The sequence below is a fragment of the Olea europaea genome, unplaced genomic scaffold (genome assembly GCF_002742605.1).
Source record: "Olea europaea var. sylvestris unplaced genomic scaffold, O_europaea_v1 scaffold490, whole genome shotgun sequence".
NCBI lineage: Eukaryota > Viridiplantae > Streptophyta > Magnoliopsida > Lamiales > Oleaceae > Olea > Olea europaea.
Window position 1 is genome coordinate 75,650 of NW_019263214.1, and position 20,354 is coordinate 96,003.

General features: G+C 37.9%; 1 protein-coding gene across 5 annotated transcripts; it reads right to left on the minus strand.

Annotated features, from left to right (window-relative positions):
• Positions 1-587: 587 nt before the first annotated feature.
• LOC111388399 lies at positions 588-18,150 on the minus strand. 5 transcript variants are annotated; one of them, XM_023013088.1, is made up of 8 exons: positions 17,980-18,150; positions 13,960-14,337; positions 12,585-12,654; positions 12,290-12,345; positions 12,106-12,181; positions 11,982-12,018; positions 1,128-1,242; positions 588-1,042 (listed from the first exon to the last, which is right to left on the minus strand). In XM_023013088.1, the coding sequence occupies exons 2-8, from the start codon at positions 14,265-14,267 to the stop codon at positions 802-804; spliced, it is 903 nt and encodes a 300-aa protein (XP_022868856.1). In that variant the 5' UTR covers positions 14,268-14,337; positions 17,980-18,150; the 3' UTR covers positions 588-801. The 5 variants fall into 5 exon arrangements, with proteins under 5 accessions (XP_022868856.1, XP_022868857.1, XP_022868858.1 ...); XM_023013089.1 differs by having other exon boundaries at positions 13,960-14,271; positions 17,980-18,149; XM_023013090.1 differs by having other exon boundaries at positions 13,960-14,271; positions 17,971-18,149.
• Positions 18,151-20,354: the final 2,204 nt, after the last annotated feature.

Here is a 20,354-nt window from a genome sequence, read left to right on the forward strand (position 1 = left end):
TCAAAAAATCAAATTGAAGTCTAACCACTCATATAAAATAGTCAATAAATAATTTGAGACGAGTCGACTAATTTTTTACTTGTGTTCTTATTTTGTGGATTTTTACATATAACCACACCAGTTCCGTTGGTCAAACCGGCCAGTTATGTCCTGTTTTTGTGCATTGATAATCCATCAAAACCATGCCTGGGAATCTAGAGGATTTTCCTGGCTATCCATAGAAATTCCAAGTTATATTACATTGAAGACAAATTTGAAATAAATAAATTAATCTCCTCTCCATTTTCTTAAGACTACCAAATGAAATCATTCAATATAGTTTTATACCATACAAAGATTTTGGATTCAAATCTCGTCTCTATCTATTTACAAAATTTAGGGAGCGTTTGTTTCTCACTTTTGTAAAAATGAAAATGAAAAATGTAGTCGTTATGAACTCCTCACAAAAGATAAAAATTCAAATTTGATAGTTTGATGTGATGAATAATGATCATATTTTTCATTTTAATGAAAAAAAAATGGGAAACAAACGGAGGCTTAATTTTGCATTAGGCCTTTGAATGAAGAAAATCTAGTACGCATGTGAGCAAGACAAAATTTAGAAGCAATAAATTAATACCCTCTGTCTGTTTAAAATTTTAGATAAGGCGATTCAACAATTTACAATGAGTAAAATTTGATCCAATTCGCTATTATCTATGTTGTAACAACGCAGCCCCAAAGTGCAAAATAAAACCCCAACTCTACGAACACCTTCATATTGATTGTTTCAGACGCTTAATGGTAAATGAAACTGGCGATTCAAAGTTCATCATGCATAGGTTGTCCTAATGGTACATGCATATGAGGAACTACATTCTCGTGAACCGGAGCATGAATACCATCTTGGCCAGCTATAGGTACGACGATCCCTTCTTGTCTAGCCATTCCAGCCTTCACAGCAGCCATAATCTTACTCTGCAACTTGAGGATCCCAATGCGCTTTGAAACAACATAAAGTACCGCCAACGAGAAAATAAGAAATCCAACAATAATTATCAACCTGCCCAAAAATTTAAAAAATAAATAAATCACCCTTAGAAGAAATCATAGATTATTTAATTTTAAAAATAATTAATGCCTAATACCTGTCAAGAACATCTTGACGTTGCATTGTGGAGAGAAGGTCTCGGGTCCGCATCAGTAACGAGCGGTGGCCCTTGTACTCACTTTCGGCCTTCTTTAGTACTCCAGTTGACTCCTCTGTAACAATCAGAAGTTTATATATTGTTGTCTAGATACATTAATTACCAATATTTTGATATTTGTTGAAGGCCTTCTACAGATTCAGAAGCAGAGAATAGATTGTTCGTAAATCTCAAAATCATTCTAGGATCATACATTTGCCGACAAGGCATGCTAGCGGTTCCCAAATGAGAAAAGAAAAACGAAAGAATGCACGACTATAGCAGACAGTGCAGAAAAAATTAATGGATCATATAACATATAGAGAGCTCACGCGTTGGTGTAGTCACGTAATCCCACCCCATGGAACAATGGGTCTTTAAAAGAACAGAAATGAAAGGCATGCACCAATTGCACCAAGTTATATACTGCCTGGTTTTGCCTTCCTCTTTTATGGTCAGCTCAAGCCACAATTAGTGGATGCACTCGACTAACACAACCGTATCTCAGATCACATTACGCTAGAGGTGACAAATGGGCCAGCATGTTATGGTTTTGAAGTGGCACAGACAAGGCCCATGGCCTTCAGCGGGCCTAGTGGGTGGGTGGGCCAGGCTTTTTTCATGCCAGGCCACCTGCATGTTCTAACACCTCTACTGGGACAACATGAAAAGTCTATTCTAGGCGCATGAGAGATTAAGTCAATTAGGATTTTTGTTATTTTCCATATTTTCTATTAACGAAATTTTAAGACAACCTATTTTGTTTCCTGATAGAGAAAATCCTAGTTTCCTTATTTCTTAGTTTGTTTTCTTATAGAGGAAACCCTAGTTTTGCTTATTTTTTCAAGTTTAGACTCTATAGGAGATTCATTCAAAGCTTTAGTTCTATCACCGCATACCTCTATCACCGAGTATATAGAAAAGGGTGATTTTCGTTGGACTAAGCCAAGAAAGCCTTCTTCGCTATTAAGCAAAAATTGATCCCCGATTGTTCTAAAGTTTTGAGGTTGCCTGTAATCTTCCGATGTATGTATATGTAGAGTTTTAAGTCAATATGGTCATTTGTTGCTAAATTTAGAGAGAAGTTAAATGAAGCTCAACAAAAGTATTCTACTTATGACAAAAAGTTCTATGCCATTGTCCAATCTCTTCATCTTTGACAATATTACTTATTGTCCATGGAGTTCATTCTCTGTTCTGACCATCAGTCTCTGTAATGACCCAAACCTCGTGCCCAAGACGTTATATTATGCGTAACGTCCGTTTAAAATAGCATCTACCATCTTAATCCCTCACGAATTTCTATTGCGTCTCGAAAAAATTGAACTCAAGGCCTCTACCTTATGAGAGATTTAAGTTGAATCTTGATATTAATTGGACAAGTGAAGCGCGCACATTTACTCTAAAAAACTCTGGCAAGCAATGAAAGTGCGAGCTAACTAATGGGAAGGGCCGAAAATAGAGACTTTTGCAATTGCCCAATTAGTACTAGAATTCAACTTAAGTCTCTCATAAGACAAAAATTCTAAAGTCGAATTCTGATGAACGCGATAGAAAGTCATGAAGGATTAAGAGAGCAGATTGTCACGGGCCGCAAGGTCATGACTTGAGGCTTGGCATGACACGGGGAATGTCATGACACAAAGTGGGAAAATGAGATAGACTTATAGCAAATAAAGTCTAAGTTTCGATGGTACATGGCGATGAGGGCGTCGCCAAATTTAGTGGGGGAGTGACTTACGTCCCCCCTGGTCGCGGCTGATACGTCTAGATTGCGACTGGAGAATGCGGGTAACGAAGGTAGTGCGTTACGGCTGGATGGAAGTACCTGCGGTAGGGGACGCAGGTAGGAAAAACATAAGTCCTGCGTTAGGGAACGTAGACTGAACCTGTGGCTGGGGACACGGCAGAACAACACTGGAACCTGCAGCAAGGGACGCAAGCAGGACCAAGACAGGAACTGCGGCAGGGGGACGCAGATAGACAAAACTCAAGCAGATTGCAGCAAGGGACGCAACAGCAACATAGGCACACTTTGTAGGCAGCCGCAGGCAGACGTCCGTTGAGGACACAAGGACGAAAATCTGGTTTTCTCGGGTGAAAACCACTATCATGAGAGGGAAGCAATACCGTAGATTACAACCGGTAGTTTTGGATGCAAGTGTATGCCAACTCGAGCCAATTGCACAACCTGCAAAATAAGGCCAACATGCAACTTGACGACTTGCTTGAGGAAGCAAAGTCCAACTTGACCACCTTGATCGAGATATGTCCACTTGTACACATGAGTTGTAGAGATCCACTTGCATGGAATGTGACATGCCAACTATTATAGAGTTGGAAAGAGGCAAGATACAATGCACCAAGGCAACTTGCAAGATAGTCAATTCCAACTCGGCAACTTTATGGTCAAAGGAGGTTTAAGGTCACTTGCAACCAATGAGAGCCCTTGGATCAAGATTAATCCTAACCATTGATGCCAACTTGCATACGTTGAGTTTGCCTATAAATAGAGGGACTTGATCATTTGTAAATAAAATGAATTGAATCAAGGGGAAAGAGAGAATATTAGAGACAATTCCCATAAATAGAAAGGGAATTAAAGTGAGGTAGAGTAATATCTTTGTAGAGAAAATTGTAGCGTGTTTGTAAATAGTTTTCTCTTATATTTATATAAAGAATTTTCCCCAAATATGTGTGCTCTTTTCCTCATAATTTTCCTATCTACCTTCTCTACCTAAGTTAACATATAATTTAGCCTCATTGATTAAATTATTTTGACGGTGTAAGCTGACTAAAAGCTATCTCGTGTGGACGAGCATTGTCGAGCGTTAAGGCCTCACGGTTCTAGCGTAGTTCAGGTGTAACAAAACTAGGCTCGTGACAAGTGGTATCAGAGCAAGGTTCATGTGGGGTTGAACCAATTTTTCATCTCAGAGGTGAGGTGACGTCCGTGAAAGGTTCACGTGGTATGGACTACGGTGGCTGTATCAAGGCGAAGGTTTGGTTGTGGTAACCAAGTGCGGATGTGGTAGCCAGATTCACGAGAGGTTCTTGGAAGCTAGATTTGGGTGAGGTGCTCAAATAGCGGAATCTCATGATGTTGCCAAAATTGAAGTAAAAAGGGGACATGGTGTTACCCAGTAGAAAGAATGAGGACGCGTGGTAAGAGCAAAGCACGGGAAGCTTCAATGATGGAGGAAAAACTTGACCCGATCATTATTACTATGTGTGATAGGGTCGAATCCTTAGAACACTCCATGGAGGAACTAGAGGATCATGCCATTGGAAAGTTAGAAACTCTCCCAAGGTAATGTCTAAGAGGTTATGGATGATTAGGCATCGTCGGGGGACGATGTCCAGGCGGTGAAGCATGATGTTCAGACTATGGGAGTCGGACAAGCCGCTGTGGGTGAAAATTTCACCCTTCTGCAAGCCGAAGTCACAGATGCCGTTAGTGCAATACAAGGGCAAGTGAACATGTTGGCTATGATGTTGGAGAAAATGAGCCAGGAGTTCAGGCAAATCAAGCAATCAACTCCTAGAACTAGCGGAGGTGCCGCTACATGTGTTGTTGCCCCGAAAATTGATTACTTGAAGCCGAAGGAATATGATGGCCGTAGAGATGCCGCGGACGTGGAGAACTTCCTATGGCAAATGGAAGTATACTTTGATGCGTAAATATTGTCAAGGAGGCAATGAAGGTGCAGACTGCATCAATGTATCTCACGGATATTGCGGCGTTGTGATGGCGTCGTAAGCATGGTGAAATTGCAAGAAGAGCTTGCAAGGTTGATACTTGGGGTTAGTTCAAAAGGGAGATAAAGAGGCAATTCTAGCTGAAAAACGTCGTCTATGAGGCCCGCAAGAAATTGAGGGAATTGAAACATACGGAAACAATTCGTGACTATGTCAAAGAGTTCACAACCATTATACTTCAAATCCCAAGCATGCCGGATGATGATTTGCTATTCTATTTTCTAGACAGTTGTGCAACATGGGTACGACAAGAGTTGCAACGTCGTGGTGACAAAACCGTAGACGAGGTAATTGCAGTAGCTGAATCCTTAACGGAGTTTGAAGAAAGTCTTCAGACCGAAGCTAAAACTATCAAACCCGCCAAAGGGAATTTTGGAGGTAAGGAAGATACAAGGAAAGCCATGCAATGGAGTAAGCTGGATTGGAGGCAAAATTCTAAAGGTGATTATGGACCTGGTGGCAACACAAGCTTTTTGGAGAGAGGAGTATGATGAGAAGATGAGTAATTTTACACCTCAAGGTTGCTTTATTTGCAAAGGACCACATCTATTGAGGGATTGTCCTAGGTTGGGATCACTGGCATCCATTTCCATTTAGGAGAGCAAATCGGAGGCCATGGCTAGCCAAGATGAGGATGAAGTTTGGATGAATTCATTCCAGCTATTTAATGCTATGAGTGCCGAAACAATTTCTGTGGGAATAGAAACACAACTGTCAGTGATACAGTTAGCGGAAGTCCTTGAAGATGATAAGGACATGATGCCCGCGGAGTTACCGAGGGAACTACCGAAAAAGAAGGAAATTGAGGAACCATTGTAAAAAAAGTCAGAAATTGGGTGCACAAAGGTTCAAAGCTTTGACATGTGTGGGGACACTACAACCGAAGGAGTTGTCCATATGAGGAACCAATGCAGAGGTGCTAAGGGTGAAGGTTAGTGTCAAAGGTGGCATGCAAGAGATTGCAATGGGAAGAGATGCGAGGGGCACTATTGAAACCCGTTCATCGAGGAGATGGTGCCGCAAGTTGGGAGAACTTTGATGCCCATTGACATGGAGGACAATGCAAGGTTGCATGAGGATGCACGGAACATGTTCCACTATGAGGACGTTAGCAAAATGAGTGGGGGAAAACGTCACGGACCGCTAGGTCAAGACTTGAGGCTTGGCATAACACGGGAATGTCATGGCACAAAGTGGGAAAATGAGATAGACTTATGGTAAATAAGGTCTAAACTTCGACGGTACATGGCGACGAGGGTGTCGCCAAATTTAGTGAAGGAGTGGCTTACGTCCCCCATGGTCGCAGTTGATAAGTCTAGGTTGCGGCCGGAGAATGCGGGTAACGCAGGCAGTGCGTTACGGCTGGATGGAAATACCTGCAATAGGGGACGCAGGTAGGGAAAACACAGGCACTGCATTAGGGGACACAGGTTAAACCTGCGGCAGGGAACGTAGGCAAGACCAAGACAGGAATTGCGGCGAGGGACACAAAAAGGCAAAACTCAAGCAGATTGCGACAGGGGACGCAACAGCAACACAGGCAGATTGCGGCAGAGGACGCACTAGCAACACAGGCAAACTGCGTAGGCAAACGCAGGCTGGGGACGTAGGTAGACGTTAGCTAAGGACGCAGGGACGAAAATCTGATTTTCTCGGGTGAAAACTTCTATCATGAGAGGGAAGCAATATCTTGGATTATAGCCGATAGTTTTGGATGCAAGTGTATGCCAACACGAGTCAACTGGACAACTTGCAAAATGAGACCAATATGCAACTTGACAACTTGCTTGAGGAAGCAAAGTACAACTTGGCCACCTTGATAGAGACATGTCCACTTGCACACATTAGTTGTAGAGATCCACTTGCATGGAAAGTGACAAGCCAACTATTATAGAGTTGGAAAGGGGCAAGATACAATGCACTAAGGCAACTTGAACGGAACACGTTTCGCTACGAGGACGTTAGTGGATTGAGTGGGGGAGAATGTCACAAACCGCAAGGTCATGACTTGAGGCTTGGCATGACACGGGAATATCATGGCACAAAGTGGGAAAATGAGATAGACTTATGGCAAATAAGGTCTAAGCTTCGGCGGTACATGGCGATGAGGTCGTCGCCAAATTTAGTGGGGGAGTGACTTACGTCCCCATGGTCGCGGTTGATACGTCCAAGTTGTGGCTGAGGAATGCAGGTAACGTAGGCAATGCGTTACGGCTGAACGGAAGTACCTACGGCAAGAGACGCAACAGCAATACAGGCAGACTGTGTAGGCAGCCACAGGCTGGGGACGCAGGGACGAAAATTTGATTTTCTCGGGTGAAAACCACTATCATGAGAGGGAAGCAATACCGTTGATTATAGCCGGTAATTTTGGATGCAAGTGTATGCCAACTCGAGCCAATTGGACAACTTGCAAAATGGGGCCAACATGCAACTTGACAACTTGCTTGAGGAAGCAAAGTCCAACTTGGCCACCTTGATGGAGACATCCACTTGCACACATGAGTCGTAGAGATCCACTTGCATGGAAAGTGACATGCCAACTAGCATAGAGTTGGAAAGATGCAAGATACAAGGCAACTTTTGACATGTTAACTTTGGTAGAGAAGGTAGATAGGAAAATTATGAGGAAAAGAGCACACACATATATTTGGGGAAAATTCTTTGTAAAAATAAAAGAGAGAACTATTTACAACACACTACTACATAGATATTACTCTACCTCACTTTAATCCCCTTTCTATCTATGAGAATTGTCTCTAATATTCTCTCTTTCCCCTTGATTCAATTCATTTTATTTACAAATGACCAAATCCCTCTATTTATAGGCAAACTCAAGGTATGCAAGTTGGCATCAATGGCTAGTATTAATCTTAATCCAAGGACTCTCATTACTTGCAAATGGCCTAAAACCTCCTTTGACCACAAGGTAGCCAAGTTGGAATTGACTACCTTGCAAGTGGCATGTCTCTACACTTGTAGGTTGCCTTGTTGCATTGTATCTTGCACATTTCCAACTTTATGCTAGTTGGCAAGTCACTTTCCATGCAAGTGGATCTCTACAACTCATGTGTGCAAATGGAAATGTCTCCATCAAAGTGACCAAGTTGGATTTTGCTTCATCAAGCAAGTTGTCAAGTTGCATGTTGGCCTCATTTTGCACGTTGCCCAATTGGCTCGAGTTGGCATACACTTGCATCCAAAACTACCAGCTATAATCCGCAGTATTGCTTCCCTCTCATGATAGTGGTTTTCACCTGAGAAAACCAAATTTTGATCCTTGCGTCCCCAGCCTGCGGCTGCCTACACAGTCTGCATGTCTTGCTGTTGTATCCCCTACCACAATCTGCCTATGTTGCTGTTGCGTCCCCTGCCGCAATCTGCCTACGTCTGCCTGTGTTTTGCCTGTCTTTGTCCTGCCTGCGTCCCTTACCGCAGGTTCCTGTGTTGTTCTACCTACGTCCCCTAACATAGTGCCTGTGTTTTTCCTACCTGCGTCCCCTACCGAATGTACTTTTGTCCAGCCGTAATGCACTGTCTGCGTTACCCGCATTCGCCAGCCGCAATCTAGACGTATCAACTGCGACCATGGGGTATGTAAGTCACTCCCCCCACTAAATTTGGCGACGCCCTCATCGCCGTGTACCGTCGAAGCTTAGACCTTATTTGCCATAAGTCTATCTCATTTTCCCACTTTGTGCCATGACATTCCCGTGTCATGCCAAGCCTCAAGTGATGGCCTTGCAGTCCGTGACATTCTCTCCCACTCAATCTGCTAACGTCCTCATAACGGAACGTGTTCCGCGCATCCTCATGCAACCTTGCATTGTCTTCCACGTCAATGGGCATCAAAGTTCTCCCAACTTGCAGCACCATCTCCTCGATGAACGGGTTTCCATAGTGCCCCTATAACGAAACTAGGCCTGTGACAAGATGCCCTCTTGAAACGAACAATACATAGGATATAACAACTTAAGCACAAGGCCCGAATCATTATAGGTTCTTAATTACCTCAATTTCAAGCATAAATATAGTGAACGTCATGTTCGGTGGGTCAAGTTTCTTCAAGAGTTCACCTTTGTCCTCCAGGATCGAGCCGAAGTCGAAAACAAAGCAACGACACTCTTAATCGTATCACTAAAGTGCATTATTCTATAAGCAATATTGTGGTAGAATGTAAATACTTGAAGGATGATTATCTCAATTGTCCCAACATTGACATCTTTTAAGAACTCTTAGCTAATCCGTCTCCGACCATGTTGTTTACTTGCTTAAAGATGGTTATCTTTTTAAAGAAACTAAATTGTGCCTCCATCGTACCTTGCTTCGTAACTTCCTCATTTGGAAACTATAAATAGGGGTGTTCTAGTTGGTTATTTTGGTAGAGATAAAACTTTCACCTTATTCGATGATAGATTTTATTGGCCTTCTCTCGAGAAGGATGTTGCTTGCATTCTTTCTTAGTGTCGCCCGTATCAGTTAGGTAAAGCACAATGTCAAAAAGCTAGGATATATACTCCTATTCCTCATACTCTCTGGTGTGACCTTAGCATATATTTTGTTCTCAACTTGCCTAAATCTACTAGTGTTTATTCCTTATACCTAGAATACTCACGTCCCACGTTGCTAAGTTATTCTTCAAAGAGGTTTTCTGCCTACATTGGCTCCCGATCAATATTGTGTCTAATCATGATGTCTAATTTGTTAATTACTTTTGAAAAATACCGTGCAAATTATCTAATTTGTTTACTGCCTACATTAGCTAATTTTTCCTGTGCATTCTACCCCAGACCGATGGTCAAACTAAGGCGGTGAACCATTCTTGGTAACCTACATCATTTCTTACTTGGGGATAAACCAAATAATTGGGATCTTATGTAACTTATTGTTGAGTTCGCATATAAGAATTATGTCCATAGGCCATCAATAGCCCATTCCAGGTCGTCCAAGATTCTTCCTACATCAACCACTAGATCTTGTTCCTTAGCCTACTAATTTTCATCCCGCTGCCTTTGCTCAAGCTTTTGCTTATAACATTCGCGACTTGTACTGTGAGATTAAATGTAAAATTACTTTTAGGTAATCAACAATACAAACTGGCAGCTGATTCACATTGTAGGGGCAAAGAATTTAATGTTGAAAATTTTGTCATGATATGATAAGACCAGCACTCGTATGTTTTCCAAAATATGCCGCAAAAAAGAATTGTGCTAGATCATTTAGGCCTTTCATTATTATTAAAAAGCTAAGAACTAATGCTTATCTTCTTGATTTGCTAATGCACTTATCAATCTTATTTTTAATATAGCAGATACATATCCTTAACAAGGCAAGTACAAGCTTCCAATTTTACCGTCTAATATTTTTGCAAGACTGGTTCCTTGCCCACCCCTTGTACCCATGTGGCCATTTTTATTTTAAGATATGACTGATGAGGTGCTCGAAAATTAGATTATTGCTTCAGAAGATGGTAATTTTCAAAGGTTTTTGGTGCGTTGGAAGGGTCGTCCATCTCGTGATGCTATTTAGATTATTGAAGATAAGTTCGATTAGTTGGGTATAAAATTTGTGGACGCCTACCTTGATTATACATTGCCAAAGTTGAGTTCCTTTTAGCTGAGTAGGAATGATGCAACATGGAAAGTCTATTCTAGGCATAAGAAAAATTAAGTCAATTAAAGTTTGTTATTTTCCTTATTTTTTATTGACGAGTTTTTAAAAAAATTTAGTTTGTTTCCTTGTAGAGAAATTGTTTCCTTATAGAGAAGCGCTAGTTTTCCTTATTTCGTAACTTGTTTCCTCATAAAGGAAACCATGGTTTTCCTTATTTCTTCTATTTAGACTATATAGAGAGAGTCTTTATTTTGTAATAGAAAACCTTTGATATTGAATAAAAATCCAAACTTCTCCCTCAGATTTTCTCCAATTCGTTTTTTTTTTTAATTAATTGTTGAATTGATTAATCCGATTCTGTTCATAGCATCTATGTTACACTACTATTTAGATACCAATGTAGGAACTAGAACATCAAAACTTCGTATATCTGTGCTACAGGTCCATGCACTACAACATCTAACACTTCGTATATCTGTGTTACATGTCCACACACACTGTAGCTCTTAGTTTTCATACTCGGGCTCATTATATAGTTCTAATGACATTCTATCACAAATCAGTAAACCTATTCTGCTGACCCAATAAAAGGCTTGAAAAAAGTAAGATTGAAAGAGAAGATTTCAAATTCTATTCAGCTCCAGAAGGAACCCTTCAATAGAGAGATGCAATTGACTGATGTCATGCCTTAGCAATACTAGGAAATATTCACAGAATTTTTCCTTGTACATTTCTGAAAAAGGAAAACTGATATAGTAGACAAAAGAAGGGGGATAGTCATTAGAGGGAAGTTGAAAAGCAGCTATTTCGAGAGTTTGATTCATTAAAAAGGTGTAAAATGAAAATGAGATGTACAAGGGAATGTGATCGTTTCTTTCTCTTTTTTCTAAAACACCGAGTTCAATCAAATTGAACAGGTTTGACAACTGCATAACATTATAGGTACCTTGCTTCAGCTAATTAATTTGGATAGTCTTGCTGCAACTAAACTTCTCCTCTTATGTTTATCATTAATATAGTTATGCAATAGCAATCATAAAGCACTTGTTAGCTGTCTCACTAGTAAAAGAGTAAAGCCTTTGTGGTTACAGCAGAATTCATAGGATGCTTTAAGGTGTGATTATGAGTTAAGACATCTAGTTCTTTGAATCATCTAGGAATATTAAGTTTTCCATCATTTTTGTGGATAATAAGAGTAGCCATCTCCATTTAAAGTATCTGACAAGACATCAGCATAATACACTGCTGCCTCAGCTTTTGCATCTGCATAATAGGCTCTTATCTAGGTCACTGAAGGATCAATGCTTTGCAATTTCACTACCCTGGTCATAAATTCTGTCTCTATTATGATAACATAGTACAATACGTCTTCCTTTTTTTTTTTTTTTTTTTTTTGGGGAGGGGGGGGGTGGGGGGGGGTTTGTTAGTAATAAATGAACTTACCAAATGTCATGAGTGTGCTTGCACTCCTTTCAACCTCCTATTAATACACAGCCAAGAAAAAACTGGATCACACACCACAAAAAATAACCTAAAATGTGTTAGACAGAAAAATATGAATAATGACCTGAACCATGAGCTGCCGAGAACGCCTAAGGCTCTCTGTGATGCTTTCAGCTGCAGAGGTCATTCCAGCTTTTGTCCTGACAAACAATAATAAGAATTTCAATTATTCATGCATGATGCAACTTTCGTGCTCTATGGAACACATTAGATCTTTCAAGAACGTAATGGATAGCCAATATACATACTGTAGATTGCGCCTGCGGATGGTAGACTCTTCTCCACCTCCCAAAAGCAGCTCTCTCTGTAAACAGCAACTTCAGTGCGACAATTGAGTACTTGATAACAAGTTGCCTCAATTAATTTCTTTTACTCTTTAAAATTTATCAGGAAAATAGCAATGCCTAAGACTTCAATTTGAAGTCACCCAAAAGGAAATGTTGCAATGATTTCTCTACCAGTTGAATTGATACAAGATATAAATGGGCCCAGGAAAAGAACACCACGTGTAGATAGAAAATGAACAAAAAGCTTGCAAATTACCTCCTTTTGAGCAGATTTCTTCATGTTTGCCTTTGCTTGCAAATTAGCATTCCTTAGGCCAGTCCGCAGACTAAAATTTCAAACAGAAAATGAGTAAATAAGCTATTGTACAGTGGAATTAAAGTATCAATCATATATGCAGAAACAAACAAGTGTTCACATTTGGCCCCTTATTTGACATGCTGCATATGCTCAAATAGTAAAGGAGTTAAAGGGAACCAAGAGAGGAATGCTATGGCATGCATCCCAGTGAAAACAAAGGTTTATACCTAACCAATCCAAGTTAATTATTTAGCTCTCGGATCAGACTAAACTTGTGGGAAAGTAACATTGAAACTTAATTTAGAAAAATTACATGAAAACTAGTATTTCCACTCTCAGGTTTAATTCCAAGATACACACAAAAATACTGTATTTTTTCTGCACTTGTTAAGAACAGTCTAAAGCAGGATACAAAGGCGTTCCATCCTACTCATTTTCCTTGTTTCCTCATCAATTCGTTAGCGAATATATTCCTATGCAGAATCTAATAGCCACACATACACACAATACGGTTCCCCATGATAAGAACAAATGAAATTGCACGGACAATCATTAAAACAGCTTAGAAGGAGAGATGCACCAAGAATAAGTTGCCAATTTGGTTGCAGAAAACTTGTTGAGAATGAAGTTGGGTATATTGTTGTTGATTCCCATTGAGTTTGTTTACACATTCCTCAAAATTAATGATTCCAAAGGAGCAAAATAGAAGCTTGATGTTACAAGACTTGGAAAAAAAAAGAATTTTATTTATTTATTTTCTCTGTACTTGTGGAAAGGTGGATTGGGCAACCAGCTTAACACTCTCTTACCATCAAATCCTATAAAGTCATTACACACTCTCTCAAACATATTCATTTGAATGTGTAATTAATATTTGCCACCAGGCTTATTCCTTGCAAACACCCAAGCTTGAGCCCTTCAACACCGTCAACATGAACACATTATTAAAACAAATACACACATTCCATAAGCATACACTTGCATAAATAATACACAGATATATGTAATTTGTCATTTTCATAGTATTAAAACCCAATTAACAGAAACATTTGAAATTCTGCCACACTCTACATGAACATATATACAAATTCAACATAAAAATACAATTAAATATAGCAAATTTTCCAAGCAAAATTTGACATTTTTTAAACAGCAGCAACATAAAGACATAATTCACACAAAAACACACATGAATAAGCATACAATTAGAAGCATATAAATTTGTTCAATTGCATCAAAAACAGGCCCAAGTATCAATGTACGTAGATGAACAACAATTCAATTATAAATTGGGAATATCAAATTAAAAAGAATAAGACAAATCTGTGGGCACCTTTGGATTTGATTTTTCCAAGATTGGGCCAAATCTTGAGTCTTTTCAACATAATCAATGGAGGGAAGTTGTGGAGACAGGAGATCTAGCTTGAATTGGAGTGATTGGAGCATATTCAAACCATCCTGAGCCAACCCATTTAATCTTGGCAATGAATCTTTCTTCTCCTCTTCTTCAATTTCAATTCCTTCTGTAATTCTTGTTTTTTTCCCATATTCTTGGATAGAATCAACGTATTTGATTGTTTGGCTGTACGTTTCTTGGAAATCCTTCTTGACTTTCTCCACTTCCTCTACTACTTGATCCATGTCTCTGCGTATTTGGGGATTATGTAGAATTCTTGGGCATATATGGTTTAATTACTGGGCTATCTATGATCTTTTTTTTTTGACAGAGGATGTCCACAGATTTTAATAAATTTGATTCCCAAATTTCGAAAAAGACCAATTGAATCCACAAATATACTTCATTAAATTAAATTGAAAAGACACAAAAATAAAGAGAAGGAAGAAAGGCAAATGGATTTTGTGATGTGACTTATGATTGTAATCTAGTCAAACTAAAAGGAGCCAATTTGTTTTGGCACTATTCATTTTTTCATTCATTCCTTTTAATAATATAAAAAATAACTTCATTTTAGAAGCGTTATTTAAAGGAAAAAAATCCCTCATTTGCCCTAACCTTAGCATTGTTTCTTCCGCGCTTAAGCTTTCGCAATTTTTCTCTCATTTGTCCTAAACCTACCGACGTTTCTTCCTGCTGGACTCGATCTCTCGAAGTTTCCCTCTCAGCTATTATAACTCTACGTGCCACCTGTACGTTTATCTCGAATCTTGATATTTGCACAATGTGTACTCTAAGATTCCAAACATTTTCGAGACCTAATTATCAAGTAATTAGTTTAATTCTCTTTAAAACCTAATCATCGATTAGAGGGTTTGTGATCCTATTCTACAACTCTTTGTGTTAGAATCCATTTATTAACTGGCTGAGAAGGAAAACATTTCTTTTCCTAAGCTCGATTTTAATTTTTTTGGAGTTGCCAATTATTTTTTTCTTTCTCTTGGATTATTTGGCCTGTTTCAATCCTACTGTTTCTAGGTTGTGGGTTTATTTTCTTTCGACTGGGTTCAACCTTCCGCATGGCTTTTTTATTAACTTATAAATTTATAGGTAATGTGTAAAAGCTGAGTTCTTTGTATGCATATTTTTAGGCTATAATGTTTTTGTTGCTTTTTCGTTGGATGGCTATAATTATAGGGTAATTATATTTACACCATATTTTAATTGCATTTAAGGCTCTTAATCTTTACTCACAATAGCACTTATGTCCCTAATAATTTTTTTTTATATTATTATTATCTTCAAACTTTTCATTAATTAACGTATTTTGTATTTGATAACAGTTTTATGTAGGGGTGGGCATTTTTTTCCTAGATCCGTTGGAATCGGACCGAACCAAATAGAAACAGTTGGTTTGGTTTCGGTTCATCTACTAAACGGGTCGATTTTGGAGACAATGCATCGAGAACCGATCAATTTTGGTCCGGTTGGTTCTCAGTACTGCCTTGAGAACTAGAAGCTAATTCGGTTTTATCGAATTTCTCTTATTGCTTGCACCAAGATACACCAAATCTTTACGTACTAGACCCCAAAATTATCTCACGTTAAAATTTTATTTCCCATATGCTGCTGCTTCTTTTCTTTAATAGGTAATGAAAATTCAAATCTAAATAATTTTATAAACACTTTACAACTTCATAATTTTAATGTAGCTCAATAGGACATATATTTTTAGTTCAATATTTCATTAGAATTCACATTTTTCGTTTTTTTCCAAAGTGATCAGGCATCAAGAATTAAGATCCTTGAGGATTACTAAAAATATTCAGATTATTATTACACGAATTTTCTTAAAAATTATTTTTTCAATCGAGATTTTACCGTTTATACTGTGTTTAATAATTTTTTTGCATTTATGAGTTGATCTGAAGTTTTGAATTAAATTTTTATTTGTTGCCTTGTTCAATTGATTTTTTGTTTTGTTAGATTAAAAGAATTACAAGCAGTACCATACTTTATTTTTGTCATTTTTCAATTGACAGTTAGTTTCATACTTCATTTTTATAATTTTTAAATATAAAGAATTGAACCGGATCGGACCGAACTAGAACTGATTGGCTCGACTCTATAGTTGAATATGGAACCAATGGTTCCATTTCTAAGATTTCCATTGGTATTCAATTTGGTTTCCTTTAGAACCGGACCTAGCCGAACCTAGCCAGATCACACTCCTAGTTTTATGTCAAAAAGTTCGTTGAACTAGCATAAAAGAACTTATTTTTTTAAATAAAAAGTATGAAAAATATTTCTTTCTCATTTGAAAGTATGAAATAAAATATTTTAATACAAATTATCATCAAGAATGAGATGTACTAATTAATGGAAGATTGAAAAAAAATAAAAAAAAAAGTTAGGAAAATAATAGTTACAATGAGCAAAAATTGAGGAGCTTAACTGCAATTAAAATATGGTGCTTCAAATAGAAATTGTGCAAGCAATGTAACCACCCATAATATATAATTAGAGCTAGTAAAGCAATAAATTTCATTAATTTAAACTGAAAATAGAAAACCAAAAATCACACATTTCAGACATAGTGAAATAGCATAATTTATTTGAGAAGCTTCTCTCGATAACCGCCAACAAAAGGTTGGTAGAACAATACAGTTCATTTATTTCACATGGAAAACATAGAAAACAAAGAAACTTAGGACTTCACATGCAGGGGCAAAGCCAGGAATTTTTTTCAGTGCAGGCACAATTTAATCAAGCCAAACTTAGTTTTTACCATCGATTTAATGATGACAAAAATATAAAAAATATTACAAGAATACTAAAAATGACACAGTTTATAAATTACACTTGTTCCTTAAGAGTTTTCATACTAATGACTTCATTATCAATTCGCATTTCTATCAAGACCACTAATCTCAAAACAAAACCAATAAGCACCGAACAAGCATTTCAAAACTAACCTCAAGCATTTTATCACTATCACAGACACAGAATAAGCATTTCACAAAAGAAATATCACAACTAAAACATACAAGAATGCAATAACCGATTAACATGTAATCATACAAGACTCAATGGATCAAAAATTCCAAAATACTTCAAAACTAGAATTCTTTCACTCCGACATTAGCATAAACAAATTAACTAAAAAAGTCCCAATTTCAAAATTCAAACCTTCTTGACAAGGGAAGAGTGACTAATCACTATCTAAGCTTTGGCACCCATCTCCAATGCCTCATAGACTAACTGTTCACGAAAAGGGCTAGAGAAAGGCTGACGAATAAAACTCATGAAAAATAAAACCCATGAAAAGGACACGTTTAATAAGGACTAATCACCATTAATAACACATTAAAACAGTGTCATCAACGAAATAACACAATTAATAAGAACTAATCATCATTAAAACAGTGTCATCGACAAAATAAATTAATTCAAATTAGTCTATTGGTTGCAGAAACTGAAGTTATTTTTTCTTGAGTTCATTGACATAATAATATCTCAAGTTCTCAACTATGTATTCTCACACCTTACCTATGAAACGAAGTTACTGAAATTAACTATAAACTATTTTACACATTACTCGAGATCTGAGAGTTCTTCATTTCAAGCTTGTACAACAAGTTATATATTAATCAATAATCATTACACATATTTGTAGCACTTTCAGATCATCGACTCCATCCTAGATAACACATTAACATAGAACCCTCTCTGAGCTCTCTCCAATCAATATACCCCACGGCCCACATTAAAAAAAAAAAAAAGCAGCATTTATCAATTAAAATCAAGCCATCAAAATTATAATAAGTAAAAGGTAAAAGCCATAAATGAATAGTTGAATACTTATAAACAGCAATGTATTGTGCAGAAATGGAAACGTGAACTGATGAACAGCGGGTGTAAATGCAATCAAATAATAATGTAAAATACTATACTAACAGCCAACTGCCAACAGGATCGAACTGGGAACCGGCGTCCGGGACTCCGGCGAAGAGGAAATCTGGAAGGAGAAGTGGAGAAGAGAAACGGAAGCGACGGAGACGACTCAGACGAGCGTTTGGGGAAAATGGGATTTCGATTTGGGATTTGGGGATTTTGGGTAAATGGATAATGGATTATGGATGTATAAGTTGGGTAAATGGATTAAGGCTAAGGAAATCGGATTTGGGCATGAGAGTTGTGGTCTGCCATTGTTCAACAAAAAAAAATATCTGGACAAAAAATGAGGCCCTACTAGATTTTGGGCCTGAGGTCCACCAGCATGAGAACAATAGTGGATGTTGCTCATTTCTCAAGGGATGGTACGTCATCCCCCTCTAATTAGACAAACTATTCAATTAATTATGCATTGGCATAATTTAGTTTTAATCAAAATTTCACTTATAATTTGATAAATTTAAGCATATATATTGATCTCCGAGATATACATGGCTAAATTAGAACACTATTTGTATAGAGGAAAAAAGAAGCATGTCAATGGAGGCATCGCCATAATTGGTATCATTTTTGGTGTCCCTTGGTACCTCATGAATCGAGGTTCGTTTTCTTTTAACATATTTCTGTTGAGATTGATTTGGGCTTTGGGCATCCTTATTTTTCATTATTTGTGAATGTGATTTTGAAAATTTGATTAAAATTAGGCATTTCTATGTGGAGCTGGTACTTTTTGTTGTGGGCTATTGATTTGTTAATGAGTGCTATTGCTACTACCAGAAATGGGATTTACTTTTTGGTGGAGGGGGGGGGGGGGGTTTGGTTTATTTTTAGGAAATAATAATTCTATGGTTAGTATTAGTTGGAATGAATGTTTTGATATTTGGAATTGTTCTTGTTACTTTTGGAGTATTTGATGGCTATTTTTAAATGAATAGATCAATTTGAGTGTTTAAGTCCATGAGAGCTAAAGCAAGAATGTACAGGCAGCTTTTGTTTTCTGGTTTGTTGGGGTATATCTCACGATTTACCTCCCTTACAAAGCTCTAGGGACAGGACGATGATGGTTCTCAAGGTTGGGGTTCAACCTTTTAAGAATGGGTTATGAAATTTATCAAGCTAAACCTTGAACGATTAGCGTGTGTTTGGGCCCCATTTTTTCCTATTTTTCCACTTCTTTTTCAACAAATATGGGCCCATGTCCGTAGTGAGGCGGCTTGCTTGACAACAACTGAGACCACTTGAGTTATAGGCAGTCATTTTAATTTTGGAACGTTGTTCTTTTCGTTTATGTCCTTCAATTAAAATTTTATTCTTACCCTTTCTGCCTTTTTTATGGACTTTTATTCTTTTAATTGAGGGCAAAGCAGTCATCACAACTCGTGGCACTATTCTTCCTGGACAAAAAACTGAGTGATTTGTAAAATGTTACTAGTGTAATACTGTGGAAAAAATGAGATGGACTAAAAAAAATCATTAAAATGGGGACCAAACACACGCTTTAATATACTTTTATGACATTTTTTCTAAAATATTTTTATTGGAAATAAGTCAAAGTCACGAAGGCAATCCTAAATAAGTAGTAGATGGTTTTTGAGCTACCCGATAACTAGATGCATATGTACAAGAAATATAATCAAGGTCTGCAGTCTTTGCCTTTTTTTTGAAAGGTCATAATTGATCTATTTCTTTGGTCAAAGGTGACGGAAGTCAGCACCCAACTTTAGGATTTGAATCTTTTAAATTTTGTAATGATAATTGTTGACCTCAAAAAATGTATTTTCAGATGACCAACAGATCCCGAAACCTCTCACGTCTAAATAAGCCGCAAACTTGCATACTTGGATAAACTGTTAGACATATGTGGCCTTTTCCGATGGGGTGAAGTCGACTGCGTGTACTCCGACCGTCAAGTTAGTGTGGAAAGAGGGGTATTAAGTGTGGGAGAGCTCATAACGTGAGCCTCAATATAAAATAAAGGGGGCTCAGTTTCAGGGAAGATAGTAAATGTAGAGCAAAGTTATAAAGAATCAGAGTCTAAACTTGTATTAACTCTCAATGACAGTAAGTATGAGCTTTTTTAGAATGGGATATTAAGTAAGGACCGTCAGATGAGAAGACATGTGGCCTCATCCATGTAGGCGTAACCTCTCATCATGGGAATCAATCAATCATAAGAATTAAATGGTAATACCAACTTGCCTTTTAAAAACCATTGCTTGCGGCTGTAGATTCAAGCAAATAGGTTGGCTGTGGCGGCGTTAGGGAGTAGTCAAATTAGTCACATCACTAGATTTAATTTAGAGGATCTTCTGTCAATCAATCTCTTTTAGAAGCTCCTATGTGATGGTTCAGCTTTAAGGGTTCGGCTGTTATGAGGT